The sequence below is a fragment of the Microchirus variegatus genome (genome assembly GCF_963457635.1).
Source record: "Microchirus variegatus genome assembly, chromosome: 15".
Classification (NCBI taxonomy): domain Eukaryota; kingdom Metazoa; phylum Chordata; class Actinopteri; order Pleuronectiformes; family Soleidae; genus Microchirus; species Microchirus variegatus.
The window spans coordinates 14719530-14737387 of NC_139816.1; the positions used below are offsets into that span (position 1 = coordinate 14719530).

Below are 17858 nucleotides of genomic sequence, written 5' to 3' on the forward strand. Positions count from 1 at the left end.
GGTTTCTATTCTCTGTGTAACAAATACATCGATAAACTCAATAATATCAATCTTGGTTCGTGGACAAAACTAGACATTCAAGAATTTCATCATTTCCAGGTTTGGTAAACACCAATCAAAACAATTTTACAGACCAAACATAACTGACAGATTAACTGATTATGGGAAAAATGCAGAAGAGAAGCAATAGTGTGTATTCCCCTGTTTTTATTTCCAGGTGAGTTGGCAGATTAAAAAGTGGACCTCTCTGGATCCTGACCATGGATAAAGAGTTAACACCTTTGGAGTGCCTGCTGCCTTCAGGTACTGTCATTCAATCTTGTGTACATGTCCTTGTTGCAATCGCATGCACACAATCAAATATAAAGATCCTTGCACAGACACAAATGCACGTCATATGATTTATTCTTACTTCTACGAGATGTTCTACTTGAGCTCCACTTCGAAATCTATGTTACTGAGGTGTTTTGTTCATAACTGGCTGGCTGCTAATTACAGCTTTGTCCAAGGCTGGACAATAATATGGGCAAAACATTGTCATGGTAAAATGCTTTCAGATTAGGCCTTTCTGTGAAAAATATCAGCTAATTAAAGATACAGTTTGCTCCTTGAATAAACCAGTTGAAGAAACCAGTTAATTGTGGTTTTTAACTTTTTAATGAACAGAAAACAAACACCCACTAAACAGAGAAACATTCCCACAAATGTGAAGTAAAGCATGCATGCGTTATAAAGTGTTCGTGCAATGAGTACAAAAACATCATCATATTTTTAAATGATTCACATAGGTTTTTAGGCTGCTTGGAGTTTGGTTATAGTACATTCAAAGATTGGCAAGAGTGATCGCAGCAGATGGTGAACTGCTATTGTGTGTTCGACAGATTTTATATGATTTTTCACCCTCAGGCTTCGGGTATTTGTATGCAATCTGCAGAAAACGCACGACTTCAGTAGATATACATGCATTCTCAGTGCAGCTTTTGTTGGATGATTCTATTTCCCTAATGATGACCAAATTCTGTATCTGTTTATGCTTTAAAAACAAACAAACAAAGAACTCCAGATGGTCAGCAGCTCTTACTGCCCTGAGCAGAAAGCTGGTTACAGCTGCCTGTAGCCACTGCTCTCAAAGTTTATGTGACCTCCATGGTGATGTGTGCAAGTGTGGAGGAAGGAAAGATGATATAAGCCTAAGGGCAGATTTTACAGAGAGGAAGAGAGAGGAAAAGGTCAAGGGAGTCGTACATCAGTTTGGCCTCTAGAGCAGATTTTGTTCCCGCCCTCTCTAATGTCTGTCTTGTACAGCTATAGTTATTTACTTCAATCAAATGTGTGCGATATAGAGAGCGGATTTTACTGGATTCACACTGGTTATACAGTAGGCCTCCATTGGTTAGAATGTCTCGTGGTGATGATGTATATCAGATATTATGAGATGCTTAGCCTGGGCAACAGCAAAACTGTCAAGAAAGCAGTAGAGGCATAGCTGAAGGCCGAGAGTGATTTGTTGCATACCTCTGTCTATTGCACCTGCATTCACCGCAAATCAATCATTGTTTGTGCAGGTTTGAAGACTTAATGTTTGACATTTGCAGTGGACGGTGTCAATCAAACAGTATGCCTGTGATTCTCTAGTGACCTTCTTTGGCCCTCACATGTGCTGCACTTTAGGCAGCCGTAGGATCTTTGCGTGCAATCATTTCAGGCAGTTCCCTTACCGTTCCAGATTGCAGCAGCAACAAAATGTGGTTTTTATGAAGAACATGATGAACATAATGTGTCCTGTTCAATTGATGAGTTTCACTGGAGGAACAAAAGCTATAGGCTTTTAGTCCAAACGCAATTTAGCAGACACTGATTGGCCCCCAAATTAAAACTGGCTTTAATGTTGTGGCTCACATCTGTGCCCCGTTTTGAAATAGTCCATTCTGAATCATCAGTAATTAGATTTACATTTTTTTTTCTGGAGATTCTGGAGATTCTCCATATCTTTATAGCTTTAGTAAGTCAAAAAATACAATTATCTGCCTCATCAGAAATACCAGTTAGCAGTTTTACTGTTGTGGCTGATTGATAATAGGTGATGTTGCAAAGTTGCATTAAACTCTCCTGTTTTGCGTTTCACCTGTGTTTCTCTCCATCTCCACTGGTTACTGTCGACATTCTCAGACACCTATTATAAACTGCTCAGTCCACAGACGCAACTACATTTATGCTTCTGTATGTGCACGTACAATATGCCTCCTTTCATGTATGCGATTAGTGCAGGATAAGAACACACAGCTGATGTTGATTTTCAGTGCCGCTACAGCTCGAAAATCAATAACACAAAGGCCAGCATCAGTCAAGAGGAGCTCACTTTGGAAAGAAGCAGCATCAGCATTTGTGAAGCATCCATTGAGACAAATGTTGACTTAAATGTGTTCGCTAAGCATTTACAGGCTACATTGGTCACTGTTCAAATCCTAGATTTATTCTAAAGATGTCATAGTGTAATCTGCAAATAATCCTGATTAGTTTGCAGAAACAGAACAAATGCCAGCGCACATTAATCTCTCACATGTCATTTTGTGGATGATTATTATCCATTTCTAAAATATCTTTGTGGTAAGTTGGGCTGATGGGCTCGGACTTTTCGAGTGTATGTATGTGTTTGTGGTATTTGCGCTCTAGCACTTATATAAAAAGGAACCCAAGGTGACATTTCCTTGAACAGAGTGCACAAAAGGCTGTGCACCTCCTTGTGTGTGTATGTGCGGGGATGTTCGATGCTTGTACGAAGAAGGGTTATCCGAAAAGTCACGGCTGGTTGAGTTTGTGTTTTGTTCTTTGTACACCTCCAGCCAATTAAGAGACAAGCCTGACAAATCTACTCCTCCTTTTTCTACCCCTCTCCTTCCTCTCCATGTGTTCTCCTGTCTTTTCCTCCCGCTTTCCGTTTTCTCTCCATCCTTTCTACCTCTCCTCCTCTTCCCTTTTAACATAAGGGGCTGAGGGTTGACTTTCGTTTGGAAATGACCTTCCAGTGATGTGAAATTTTTAACAACATCAAGCCCACTGCTGCAACAAAGTCACAAACCCAAAGGACCTTTCCTCAGCCAAGCCAAAATGCACTTTTTTACACTTTTAGTTATTCTTCAGGATACAGCGTGATGCACTTTTTTTTTTTCTTTGCAAAGAGACTTTCATGAAACGTCAAACATATTCTTTTCATCCTCACTCTCGCCTTTTTTTCTGGCCTGGAATTTGCCGTTGCTGAAACATATGACATTTTTGGCTTTGCCACAGAAGAGTGAATCTTTAAAAAATAGACGAGAAATTATTTATAAAGGGGAGACGTGGAAAGGAAACATACTGTAAATGAGCGAGCAATTAAATGGCTAAGTGTGAAGACAGGGGAAAAAAGGTTGTGCTTTAGTTTCGAGTCCATTAAGGCTTTTATAGGAGCTGTGTGTTTTGTTTTACCAATCAATGCAAAGTCTCCCATAATTTTGTCTCATATGAGAGTTTGAGGGAATTTGCATTAGCAGCTGAGCAAAAGAAAAAGAAGACAAAGCCAAAAAAGCAAGATGGATACATGGGTTAAAGAGGAAAATTGATTAATATAATGATAAATCGATGTCTGGGGCTGAAAGTTTGACACAGTGATGTGGAGGTAGACTGGGGGGAAAGAGAGAAGCTACAGATGGTGTGTCATCAAGGGCAAGGTATTCAGATGAGCACCAAAGAGATGTCGAAGTGATTTAACCTTTTATGAAGGCTTTGACACCATTGTGACTCCAGGTTAAACTGGATCCAAAATTTGGATTCACAATGCCTGTGCTTTGCTTAAGTTTCATTATCGTGTAAGCACACCACAGCTTATCAGATTGACTGGGAAATGATAGAAACTTTTTCAAACAAAGTCTGGATATTGTTTTTGTTTCAGTTTGTAATCCTCTTTCATTAGCCGTCCTCCATGCAGAGCATGATAATAACCCAAATCATAGCATTGTGTTTATTTTGCTCCTGAACAAGCACATTTAGTGCCACAAACGGCAACCTCCAATCTGGATTTAGTAGATATTGAATTGAATATACAAATGGTGATGCGTCTTTACTGTTTTTGCCATTTGCCTATTACACCCTATTAACTGCCTGTGTCTTTGTCTAATTGTGTATTAGTATTACTATTGTATTACTAATTTGCCCTTTTCCTTCTGCCCCTTCAACAGGCTCGCTAAAGCTCGGTCTGATCATTCTGAACCAGCCTTTGGATGTGAACTACCTACGCATCCTCTGGAATAAAGGTACAGCACAGAAAAAACTAACAAATAAACCTTCTTTGTATCCCCTTTTTCTATTTTCTATGTGCAAGGGTGACATTTTTATTCATTCTTCTGTGACTTCTGGGGCTGCGTGACCTGAAAATATTATTAAATCCACGATAAGGAACGACTGTACAGTATGTCCTTAAAGGGAAGTAGAGGTGTTGCTTGGTTGGGCTACTCACCTGTGATATATTAAATACACAAAGCAGATTTTAAACTATTTAAACTATATTGCAAACACTGTCATACCATCTGTTGCCCTCCATTTGTGTTTCTTTGTGTTTATCACCTACAGAGTTCAATAACTAAACTGAACAAGACTAACATGAAACAGTGTTAGGCAAGCATTTGTATTATCAACAACAGAGTCAAAGGAATTGCCTTGGATCAGTGGTTCCTCACATTTTTTTTGATAATGATGCGATGAAATAACAGTCAAAAATAAACTGTAGGCAAACCTAGTTATGAAAAACTTAAGCAATCGGGAAACATGTTTGTCAAACAAAGTCACTTTGAAGGCAATCTAGTAATTAAGACCACAGCTTTGACATTTTTTATCAACTTGGGAGGGGGGAGGGGGGGTGGAACAAAAAGCACCTCAGCTTTTCCATCACACTGACATCAGTAGATGTTGCTCTCCTGAGTTGTGCCTTTTGCTAAAAGACCTGTGGAACCTACACTAAAGATTATTTGGATAGTCTATTAGACTAAAAAACACAATTTAAAGAAAGAAAACATGCATACCATTTGCATTACTTCAAAAAAATTTAAAGAAATGGCTTAATTGATACCAAGTGCTATACAATTAAAGCATTGCACTGTGTCCAGTGAAACAGCAGTTTTCTATAGATAAGAAATACAATTCCTTTTTTTATAAAACAAATTGCAGCTATAATTTGATTTGAAATGCATTGCAACATCCATTATTATTAGCACAAACGATATTTAAATGAAAAGTTTTTTTAAATTTTCTGTTTAAATTGCACCAGCATGGCGACATATTAGACACATAATAGATTCTTTACGCTTTGTGCACTGTAACTGACCCTCCGCAAAGCTTGCAGATTGATATTTTGGTTGATCAGCCCTGCAAAGTTGGTGGTAATACCATAGGGATTAAATAGGATGCAAATGCATTACATATCCCTTCCTTGATTGTTCCATTTATTTATTTTTGTTATCACGCTTGCTATACAGCAGCAATATAGGAACACCATTTCTTAGGAATTTAACCAAGCTGCTGTGTGAGAGCTGTGAGACATATCAGATGTACTTGGTCACGGGGCAGATTTGGGCATTTGCCCATGTTTAGACAAGGCTACTTACAGAAAAGTTTCAGATAGATTTTGGGCAGTTACTAAAGTGCCACGAGCAAGACGGCAATGCTGTGGTGTGCACGTCGGGGATTGAGAAGTTTTCTCGATCAGTTTTGCTCTTTGCAGCAGAAGCACATAAGAGTTTTGGAAGTTTGACGGGATGATGATTGCGTGTTAAAAGACAAATCTGAAATCTCTCATAAAGTTTGATGATGAACACACATCAAGAAAGCTTATCATCCCTCACTTGTTATGCCATTTAATTTTAATGCTGTTTATGGGACAAGCAGATGCTAGTGTGTGTGTGAAGGTGCCTGAGTGTGCGTGTCACTCCCCAGATGATTGCTCACCTGGAGGCATCATAGCCAGGTCTCCACCCTGACAGACACAGTCTTCCACACACAAACATGCGCTCAGTACTCTCAGGTCCTCTGATGTGGTGCCCCTGGGCCCCCTCATCATCTGTGGGAGCGGTAGAGCAGCGGGGAGGCAGAGGAGCGATACAGGCTGGAGGAGCACAGCACTGATCAAAGTGAAGCTCATTCACAGGTGCCAAGTGTGGTATTGTGAAGTGGGATCAAGCTGCTTATCTCACTCGTGCATCCTCTCACTCATCTAGTCCATCAGTCACCCACTTCCTCATCTAGTCAGTCACTTGTTCACTCAATCAGTCACTCATTTACTTGCTTGCAGATCCTTCACTTATTCACCACGCAACAACACAAACAAGCAATTCAATAAAGCAATCAGGCAAGGCGATTCTCTCTACAAGACAAAAAGCTGTTTACTTCGAGTGCCTCGTTTCATCATGTGTTGATGTGCAGCAGATTGCTGAAGTCAAAGTTTGTGAACATCACCTATCCATCAGTCGAGTATCAGCCTTGCAATCAAGGCTGTTTGGATAATGCGCCCCGTACACACTTCTAGCACTTAATTTCAGCACGTGCATCATATGAAGCAAATAGATGTGTAGAGAAATTGAAGAGAGATGCTGTTTGGGAGAGCTGATGGATAGAAATCTGGAGAGAACAAAGCCCATTGAGACAGTCATCGCAGAGGCAAAGAGAATGAGCAGAAGAGCTTGTGAAATTGTGCCACCTAGAATTACAAAGAGGACAGAGCAGAAGAGTAAAGAGTCGGAGAGTGGGACTCGAGAGAAATAAAATGAGATGTTTGTGCAGGAAATCAATCAATTTCAAGGCAAGGTGCAGAGAGCAAGGTGATTCTGAAGACAGGCTGACAGAGGAGGAGAGGTAGGCTGATAGATGAAGGAATGGTGTCAAGGCATCATAATAGGGATAGCAATATTTTTGCCACTCTTCATGACCATTTACTCTCTCTTGTACAGCTCCGGAACTTTAACTTGACAGGTATTAACACTCACCTCTAACCTCAGTAATATTGTAGTGCTATAGTATGTTCCACAAAAGCAGCGTGTGTTTGTGTGTTTCTGCAAGAATATTTACTCACATCGTTCCTCCGTCGTACTCAGCAGTGACATCCTGTATTTGACATCCTGTAAAAAAAAAAAAAGGAAAAAAAATGGCACATTTAGTCATGTGTATGGAACTGCTTAATCTCCTGCCCACCATGTGGATCTATCATACAGCAGAGTGAGTGACAGGGGCATTTGGTTCAGAGGTCTGTAGGGAAAGGATTACGATAGCTCGTTTATTTGCAGGGTCATCTCTCCTCAGACGGCTCTCCGTTGTCCCCCCCGTTGCTCGCCTAGTGTCACATCACCGTCACGGTTCACACAATTGTGTCTCTGCACGTGATTGTCGGTTGAGCGCGTTTGTCAAGTTCAAAAACTCTCAGGGGAACAGGAAGACGACAGAGTTTTGGCTTTGGCTAATGCGTCAGAATCGTGGCGTACTTGAAACAGAGAGTGACAGTAATTGTTTCTTTGCAGAGTTTAGTGCAAATGTATAGATAGTCCTTCACAAACACTCTTTATGACGTGCAGAAAGGATGACTAATGCAAAATAAAAAAGTGCATGCAAGGATTGGGAACATTAAATATAAAAACCAGCATACAAGAAACCCCCAACAAAATAGGGGTTTGAATATATTGAAACCAATTCTGTATTTACCAATACTTGGCAGATAAACATGTACTAGACTTGATCAATCATCTATTGAGCACATTCAGGAATTATGTTATCATTGTCATTGCAGGTAATCCATATTAACAGTTTAATCCCATTACCGTTGCCTCATTTATAAACTAAATTGCTCTCATTGTGTGAAATGAGTGCCAGTATAATTATCAAACATCTAATAATAGCAGTTTGAATCAGCAGAATTCAACGCCATTACAACACTGCTGGAAACCATGACACACAATTTGACAGAAAATAAGAAAAAGCGTTATTGAAAATCGTGTAGACTTTTGTAGATACTGTCACGCTTATGAAAATAATAACACAGATTACTTGTGTGTGTGTGTGAAAGAGAGCGAGAGATTATTCACAAATAATGACTGATTCCTTTTCAATTGTCAGTAAGCCTTAAGAAGAAGTTTTTTTCCCCTCTTGTTTTTGGAAAAGTTTTACAACCTCTGCCTCCCTCTGTCAGAGATAATGAGCCATTTACTTCCCAGTCTCTTTTTGACGTGAATCATTGACAGCATCAGGCAAGGTTTAAGGATAAAAGCAACACCTTGAATATAAGTGTCTTTCTTCCATCAGTGAAAAAAGCATCAGCGTTTTCTCACTTTCTATCAAACATGAGGATAGATGGAGAAAGATAGCCTCGTCCCTATTCGTTATCACACGACACATAATTAAGGGTCCATTGCACTAATAATATTAAGAATTGTGTGACTACAGGGTATAGAAGTTGCCTCTTTCGCACTAAAATTAGTTTGACTTTTAAAGCCAGGTGAAGACGTAACAACTCTCTTTTTCGTGAATCATTGATATTATCCCATTAGTGGAATACATTATATTGAGGGCTGTTTAAAAACAAACAAAAAAAAAAGTAAGGATCGCTACAAACATTGATGCTAATGGTTATGCCAACAAATGCAAGATGTATGCTCACATGCACTGCAGAGTTATTTGACCCCTGGAGGGTATACCGACATTCCCACACACTCCCACTGGTGGAAAAACCCATTAAAACTAGTATATATATATATATATATATATATATATATATATATATATATATATAATGTAATAGATGTTTTTTTTTATTTTTAAAGTCAGATATATTAATAATAATAATGATTGGGAACATTGGGAATAGCAAATTAAATTGCTTTATCTCTAAAATGAGATGCATGTGCTGTGAAACTACTTTGGGTTTTTTTGTGTTCATTTCAGGAAAAAGTTGATTTCATGCAGGATATTACTTTTTAAAGTCTAATGTCAAGATAGGTCCACGTAACAAAGTGCCCACTGTTCAGAGGCGACAAACTGTTGCCGTTCAGTCCAAGGGGAGCACTCAGTTTAGATTTACCACATTCTCTCAATGTTTAAATTTGAAGTCCACTCACCCAGCTTGTGGGCAGTGTGAGAGTTCTTATGCCCACATTATATTAAACCATTCTATATGTTTTAAGTTGTAAGCAGCTGTGAATGGAATCTTCAGACAAAAAACCTCTGCAGATGTTTTTGCATTCAAACTAATGACATGCACAGAGGCAAGTGCACACTCGATGAGTGGATTCTGAGAAATGACACATGGATGAAAAGCCTCGGAGACGAGCTTATCCGTGCCTTTGGCGCAGGCAGTACTTTGTTTTAAGCAAGGTTCAAGTACAAATCCACAGCTGATTCTTTGAAGTCTCCCTCCACCACAACAGTCAAAAACAGAAAAAGGGCTCTTAAAAAATAGGCTGCTCAATTTAAATGGAACAGAGGCCACGGAAGAGAATACATTTGCAAATAGTTTGCATCTAATTTCTGAGAACTAGAATACCATTTTGGGAAATCACTGTCAAATTTGTCTGTCATTAAAATCTCTAAAGATAAGTGCTCTTTCTCTTTCACAGACTTTGCCTTTTCACATTAACAATAATGCTTTACATGTCTGTGTGATTTGTTTTGTAGCCTCCAACTAATTTGGGCCTTATTCAAACTGTTTCAATTTGGGCATGGAGTGATTGAATTAGTTTTTCTTTCTTGATAATACTGATGTTTCTGTCTACCGTTATGTTTTTTCTTGTTTAAATGCTGCTTGTGTGCTTCGACAAGTCCAATGCACACCGAGTTGTCAAGCTAACAGGAACACCTGCAGTCCTCTGTAGACCCCTACGTTGACAGGTGTTCATATTAGACTAGATAGACGAGACATTTCTCTATAAAAAGTGCAATACTGATAAACAGGCACTATATGCTGAAGCTTACAAAATGATCATTAATTTAAATCAGCAGGGTTGCACAAGTTCACGTTATGAATACAAATTGAAAACCTGCACAATGGAAAGATTTATCACATATTTTTCTTGCATAAAACTGCAAAAGTATAGTGATATCTGCAGAAATAGCAGTGACGTTGTATCTTTGAAAGGCGAATTTATTCATAAACGCACACTGCTGTTTGTATCCAACTTCTGCAGAACTAAAACAAAACACTGAGGAGTAAATTACACCTGCGTGCAGTGAAGTGGTTACATCTAAGCCCATGTGTGACAGAGGAACGCTTATAGTGTGACATAACACCGCTAAGAAACAGCAACTTGTAAACAGCAGAATGAAAGGTGTAATTTTCAGGTTTTTTTTACTAATTGCTTTCATTTACACAAACTACTCGGTTGCTCTGTCTCTACACAGCTCTCTTGAAGGCGTGTGCTGATGGAGCTGCCAATCACCTTTACAGCATCACTGCTGGAGATAGTAACAGGTGAGTCTGTTTTGTGCAAACATTCACGTTTATAGAGTTCATGTGTTTTTTTCACCGATCTTACCTCTAAGGGTGCATCAGCACCGTGTGGTGAAGCCCTGTATCTGGTTGCATGTGGAGGAGCATTTCAGTGTTCAAGGTGAACCACAACAAAATAAATAAACTGTATGTGTGTGTTTTCTACAACCACATTTTTTTTTTTGCTTGTGTGGCTAATGGAAGATTGCTGTCAGGAAAGAGATGGATCTGGGACCCACTGGTTCCCTGAGGTGTTGAGACTTTCACACATTAACACCCAGAGTGTGAGCGTGAGTGTCTCTTTATGTCTGGGTGTGAATGTGATGGTATGTGTGTCTGTGTTTGTGTTTGTTCACGTGCATGTTCTTACGATTTCTGCCTTTGCAACGACCATGTGAAGTTGCAGATGTCTCCAGTGCAGACATTCTTTGAAAAATGATGTTGTCTTCTTGAACCATTCTTGCCTTTTCTCAGGGCAAACTTATTTTAGATGGTAAGTTTAAAGTCCTTCATGGCATGTTTAAAGTTGCAGTCTCTAATTTATCTCTGAGACACTTTTTGAAAGAAAATCCAGTGCCTGGTCAAAACACAGAACGCATTCTGTACCACTTGATAACTGCTAGGAGCTCAGTGAAAGATACAGCTTGGAGGACAGCTTTATTGAAATAGACTGCATTATGTAAGAATCATCTACAAAAACGCCTAATATTATCATAATCAACCATGCAGGTATAGGCAGGTCAGTTAGTGACAGCGAATCGATCCATTCAGTCGAGATGAAATGATCGGTCCTGCCTTTTACAGACACTAGATTGTTTTTCTCAGGCAGCTTTATTTATTGATGACTATCAGGACTTGAGGGGGATTTCAACAAACAAGGCAATAGAGGGGTTTTAGAAGCAATTTTACAGACTGTAGCTTTAATAGCGCCTTGCTGTACACTTCGCTCCATTATACGGCTGTACAAAAGAAGCACTAGATGCTAGTAAAAGTGAGGTTTGCCAAAAAGTGAACGCATTATTTTGTGCTATAGATTACTCAAATAAGAAAAACAGACCTTGCCGACAAGAAAAGGTATTTTCTTATCACAGATGTAACTATCAGTGATAATCACAAAATTAAAACATCTTAATTATCAATAATATAGCTGTTTATTTGGCTCAATATCATAAAAACGTTTGGAGGACAGACTATTATAGAAATCATAAAAAAGGATCATGAACGGGGGGGACTGTATATTAATAATATTAATAATATAATTTTATTAATGTTGTTGATGGAAGCAAGTCTTGACTGTAAAAGTTGTAATGAGAATTAAGATCAAGTTAGGAATATGCAAATAGGGAGAGTTCCAGTTTTACGTTTCTCACGTACATAACTTATTCAACTGTGAGCGTGTCCTTTTTTGTTGTATCTTGTGTTTCAGGCGTCTCCGTTAATTTCTGCTTATTTTCCCCGGTCCCCGGGAACTATTGCTCATGCTTCTGTTCTGTCACAGCAGATTCATCCTCTGACCTTTCTGTTTGAGCACTGTCAGCAGTCTACACAGTGGAGCTGACAGCCAGACCTCCCTTTTAGCCTGGCCTAACATCAGCATGTGTCCCAGTAAATTATACACTGCACACGGATAGATACTGCAAGCAAGAAATAGCCAAGAGAAGGGGAGTAAAAAAACGTGTAAATCATCCTGCAGGGATGTGTAAATTAATCACCACCAAGTTAAGATGTGTTTAACCTAACATTACCATAATGGACTACAGAGAGGTAGAGGATGGGTAGAAGGGAGAGGGAGATGTAAGCAATCAATCAAAGCCAAGTTTTATGATATCCTAACAGGACTGGGGCTAAAACAACAGCAGTACGATAGAGATGCAGTGAAATGAAAAGATAAAAAAAGGTAAACTGAAACAAAGATATAAGAGGTAGCTAAGCAGCAGTGTCATGCAGGTCTACGCTTGTGTTTGTATCAGCCATGTGACAATTTGATCCAGCCATAGAGATATATCATAAATACAAGCAAAAAAAAGAGAAATCGAAAACAATACCACACATTTATTTTTCTCCAAGAAACACATTCCTGTCAGCCTACAACATCCAGGTCAGGATGAACACAACAGATACTCGAGTTAGGGTAATTACTGTCAAATCAAGTCATGCAGGACGCTAAAAGATAAACCAGCTTAAACAATTGCAGCCATTACATTAAGCTGGATTTACTTGGAGGTTAGTGCACTATATGTGTTCAGTCATTTATTATGGTTCATGAAAGACTTGATATATAAATAAAAATTGTCCTTGACTGGGTAAAAGGTTTCCTGGCCCTGTCTTCGTTAGGACTATCACTATTACCACAAGCTGTGTACGAATGAAACCATTACAGAGAGAGTTTCTCCACCTCAGATATCCCACAGTTAAAACCCACAGTTCAAAATAGCAAAACTAGGCAATTTCTGCTTTTGATTAATACATCCAGCCTGCATCTAAGCCGTAGATTACACATGAACACACTCATGAAATTATCAGTATCCCACAAAATCTCTGCAAGTGATGCTGACAAATTGCGCTGCCTCACTGCGGTGGAAGATGTCTGCTTCGAACATCCAGTTTTAAAGGGGTCATTATTTTGACCACATTCACTGCAGTTGAGCTTTATTTCGTTTCTTTTTAGAAAAATAAATCAAGGGAAACTGTCTGACATGTTTGGTGTTTTTTAAGGCTTTCGTGTCGATTTCAAATGACGGTGTCACTTTTTGACATTTCTGTGACTGTAGGTGTGCGTCTTAAAAAAATCATGTTTACATTTTCTGGTCAGCCTCCATAGCTCCTTGCTGTGCTATAAGAGGAGAGTAGGTGGATGCCCTCCCAAGACAGGCGACATGTCATTTTCTGCCCAGACGGAGAGAATGGTATGAGGAGGAAAAATTCTACACAGAAAATACAAACTGTAAATCACAAACTGCAAGAAGGGAATTTTATTACACCTTGTACTGATTAGAATTTGGTTGTCAGAAGTCAAAGGTAAAGGTCACTTAGACGTTCTACACCGAGCACGCGTTCACTTGGATGTGAGGATGAGCTGATTAGGTTTTGGTGGTCAAAGGCCAATGCACGTTTTTGACTATTACGCAAAAATGTACAATTTAAGTATGGCAGCTTTTGAGGGAAATATCCAATTAGATCAAATGATAAATCGGTGCATTTCACCTTCATCTTGACATCATAATGTTGTGCAAAACACCTTTCCGGCTGTTATTCGGCATCATAACTCTGAGAAACAGATTAGAGATCAGAAGGTGTTTTGCAGTCATCTTGATGCTCTTGCCCAACTAATGCAAAATAAATAATGGAAACATACTCTAGTCATATATCATTCATCATTGTGATGACATTCATGTATGTTCCATCAGTTGTGTGCTTTGCTGATACGTACGTGGCTGACAATTATTCACTAACTGAAGTCATGCTGTTCCACTCCTGCTTCTCTATCCATTAGTTGGAATGAGTAGCAGTCATATGCAGACATAGTGTACATTCTTAAGTATAGTTAAATTAGTACAACCAAACAGTAACCACTAAAATGACGGCAGCACTTCACCAAGCAATAATCCAACCCTAAACCTAGCCCCGTCCTGTCAGTGTGGACTGTGATTTCTGGTGGATCTCATTCAGGTTGAGATGAATTTGTAAACTGTACTGATCGACAATAATGTTTGATTAAATTCTTGATTAAGTCAATGAAGCAAATATTACACATTCTTCATTACTGACGATACAAGGTGGTTTCAGACTAGCTGCCAAAACAACATTGCATTCTGTCAAAAGAACCAAATTTGTATCAAAACTGCTTTCACTCGGGGGCTTTGGCTCTTTTGTCAAAGCTAAGAACACCTAGCCCTCATGTGATGTGAGTAATTATATTTCTTGTTTCCAATAATAATTGTACTTTTTTTTTTTTATTTGTGCGTCTGAACAAATCCTGAGAATATGGGTATAATATGAATGAGCATGGAAGGGGAATGTGGGCAGAACTGAGGGGAGCTTACATAACTTTTGAAAGAAAAGTCAAAGTATGTTCAAATTCAAACACTGATGTTCTCATCTAAACATGTCGTCATTTTTGAGCATAGTTTTGTCAGTTAGAGAGGATGGGAACGGTAGGAATGCCTATTCATTTTGGTTTGTCACTGATTGTTTTTTCATCCCTGTATCATCTTTTGTCAAGAAGCCCATAGCCACGCTTGTTTTCATCAGCCCTGATATTTTCTTTCTCCCCGTTGTTGCCCTCTAGGTGAGGTTTATCTATTAAGAACTGATTTGAAAATTCCCCTCTGTGTTTATTGCGCTGGTTTGGAAATTGCAATGGTGAGTTGAGCTGATGAGAATAGGGAACTGGGTCTTCTTTCATAATGTGAGGGCTTTACACGTTTGCGTTTCCATGTTCCATTAGTTTTTGTTAGGTAAATTGAATTAGAGTTTTTAACAGTTAAGGCTGATTAAAATTACAATTATCTGTTTCAATACCTCTTGTTGTCTCTGTTAAGTAGAGCTAGTAAAACTACTGTAATGTTGATAATAAACTTGAGTGTATGTGGTTTGGGGGTAAGAGATGTTTATGACTATGTGCAGTTATTAGTTCGAGTGTCCACAGACATCTCACTGATTAACTTTGGATGAGTCGCTGGTGGATCGCACAAGTGCTCACAAGAACATCTACAGCCACACACACATACACACACTTTCCTGATCATACATCTAACCATGTGCAGCCGGGTGTTTTCATTTTCAACTGTTGCAATACAGACGTCCTTTAGCATATTAAAGACACATCAGCATGTAAGCATGATCACACTTTCCTAATTAGAATCTGTTGAAGTAGGATTTTTAGGCCTATGCACAGATTTACAGCACTATTTCTTTGTGCTTACAATTGTAGTGGTGCAGTATTATAGAACGAGATACACATGCAGACAGTAACAGAACATCCATCCATCCATTTTCTACCGCTTTATACTCCACATTAGGGTTCCAGACAGGGCCTTTCATAAGAACCATATACAGTACATGTTTGGAAAGAGAGCAGTGCAATAATCTGTAAGTTCATACAGCTGAAACTATTTGGTTATGATATTAAAGCATGTTAAGTGTCGGCAGGATGCCTTTTGTTTCTGAGAAAGGACAGTCATTATTCACACGACAATAAGCAGCTCCATTCTGACAGATGACTGATTGTGTTGTTTTTCTAATGAGGACAGCATCTTAGAAGCACAATCAAACAATATTCTTTAACACGCACACACACAGTGAGGTTGACACATTTGACAAATCACTCGTCACACTCAATCTCCAGATTTTGTATGCAAGTCGGTAAAATGTTGTCATTGTGTACAGTTAATGTCAATGTCCGTATCTCAGAGAGTACTTCATAGTGCGTTGTCTGGCTGCTTTATGTACAGCACCTCCCCATTCGAGTGACCTGAAAAAGTATTTTTTAAACGTGTTATTTCAGGACTAAACAGAGCAAAGCCATTTCTGTCTCAAGCAAATATCAGTATTATACTACCATAGAGACACTGGTTGCTAATGATGTCATCCAAAACAATTTCTCCTTCCTTTCATTAGCTTCCATCTACTGACTGGGGGGCGGGGGGTTAGAGGAGTAATAAGAGTCTCACCTAAAGGATGAGGAGCTGAAGATGAGGGAACGTGCTAAGTTGTGCTGGGAGAGGGAGCGAATATAAAACAACAATTTGTTGTAATTAAGTGGTTATATGAAGGGACGAGGTGTTGCTGAGTTTGAAGGAAAACAAGACAGTCTAATAAGGTATAATTATGTATAGGGGAATAGATCCTCTCACAATGAAAGGAAGTTGCCTTAATTACACAGGAAAGTAAGTATTGCAGGAATCAGATCAGATATGGAGAGAGTGTGAATGAGAAAGCAATGTGTGAAGGAGAAAGAGAAGGATAGAGAGAGAGAGAGTGAGAGAGGCAAGCTGAGAGACAAATATACACACAGGCAAAGGTCACACAGCCATCCCCGCCACATAATACTCAGACAAACTGGTGGTAAAATGCTCTATTTCCCATCCAAATTAAAGTGTCAGTTAATATTAATGTGGAAGTGGAGACTGTCAGACACACAAACAAACTGCATTCACATGCACAAAGGCACAAATAGAGCGTTTCACATCGTCCTTGGTCAAGTACTATCAGCCAATGGAGCCATGCACATAGGTCAAATAGGTGTGTGTGTGTGTGTGTGTGTGTGTGTGTGTGTGTGTGTGTGTGTGTGTGTGTGTGTGTGTGTGTGTGTGTGTGTGTGTGTGTGTGTGTGTGTGTGTGTGTGTGTGTGTGTGCGCGTATATGTTAAGCTCTGATCAGGCCCAGTGTCATGTCTCATCCCGCCTGTCACATGAAGGTTATTTCAGAATAGAGATGCAACAGCGGTGTCCTGTTTTATAAGAAGGGGAAACGTTTGCATGTCTACCTGCAGATTTGCAGATGTTGAAAACATACTGCATGGGTTTGTGTGCACAGCTCAGTGTTTGGAAATGTCTATAGACAAATATGGTTAGCTGTGCTAATCTGTCTTTATCATCAACAATTAACTCATTAAAACGAATGTAGCCGTCTTCAAATGTTGAAGAAGCTGCTGATTATGTCACACAATAACTCTCCCCAGTGTTCAAAGACACACACAATCACTTTTTGTGGTTATTTAGCACGTGGGACAATCATTAATCTCAGATCAAAAAACCTAAGTGACTTAGTTTAGATAAGATTAGTTTGTAAAGCTGAAAAAAAATCAATAGACTGGGCAATCTGGAAATTAATGCTTTCTGGAACAATGGTGAACAACCCTAGCTTTTGGCTGGAAAAAAAGTAAAAACATTCACCATTCCATCAGACAATCAAACCATACGGACAACTGATCAGTTTCACCAGGCTTAAAAAACACACAGCTGTGCATTTAGACCACAACAGTATTAGCAAAGTATTTTATATTTGAAAATAATATGACTTACAGGGAGCTGATAATAAAATAAGAAGCAACCCAAGATAGAACCCTGGGGCACACCACAGGAGAGTGCAGCAGTTTCAGATATAAAGGGACCAAGCAACATAGACACAGAAGAACCAGTACAGGATTGCCCTGGAGACACTAACCCTCTGCCTAAGCTCCTTAATTAGGCTTCTCTCATCTTCAGTATCAAAGGCTGCAGGGTGAGATCCATCAGCACTAAACTGGAGCATTTACCCACATCATAAGACACCATCATGCCATTGGAGACTCTGAAAAGGCTATTTCTGTGGAAGGCTTCTGATGGAGGCCAGATCGAAATTCAAAATATGTTGTTTGGAG

General features: G+C 39.2%; 1 protein-coding gene across 1 annotated transcript in view; it reads left to right on the forward strand.

Annotated features, from left to right (window-relative positions):
- Window positions 1–260: 260 nt before the first annotated feature.
- The window catches only part of tpk1 (thiamin pyrophosphokinase 1), a gene marked incomplete at both ends in the record, with an annotated part of 54068 nt that continues 36470 nt past the window's right edge, over window positions 261–17858 (forward strand). Inside the window, 3 exons of the mRNA XM_083901555.1 lie at window positions 261–303; window positions 4215–4289; window positions 10408–10477. Of these exons, the coding sequence (XP_083757681.1) occupies window positions 261–303; window positions 4215–4289; window positions 10408–10477 (188 nt within the window). The remainder of the gene's footprint in view (window positions 304–4214; window positions 4290–10407; window positions 10478–17858) is intronic.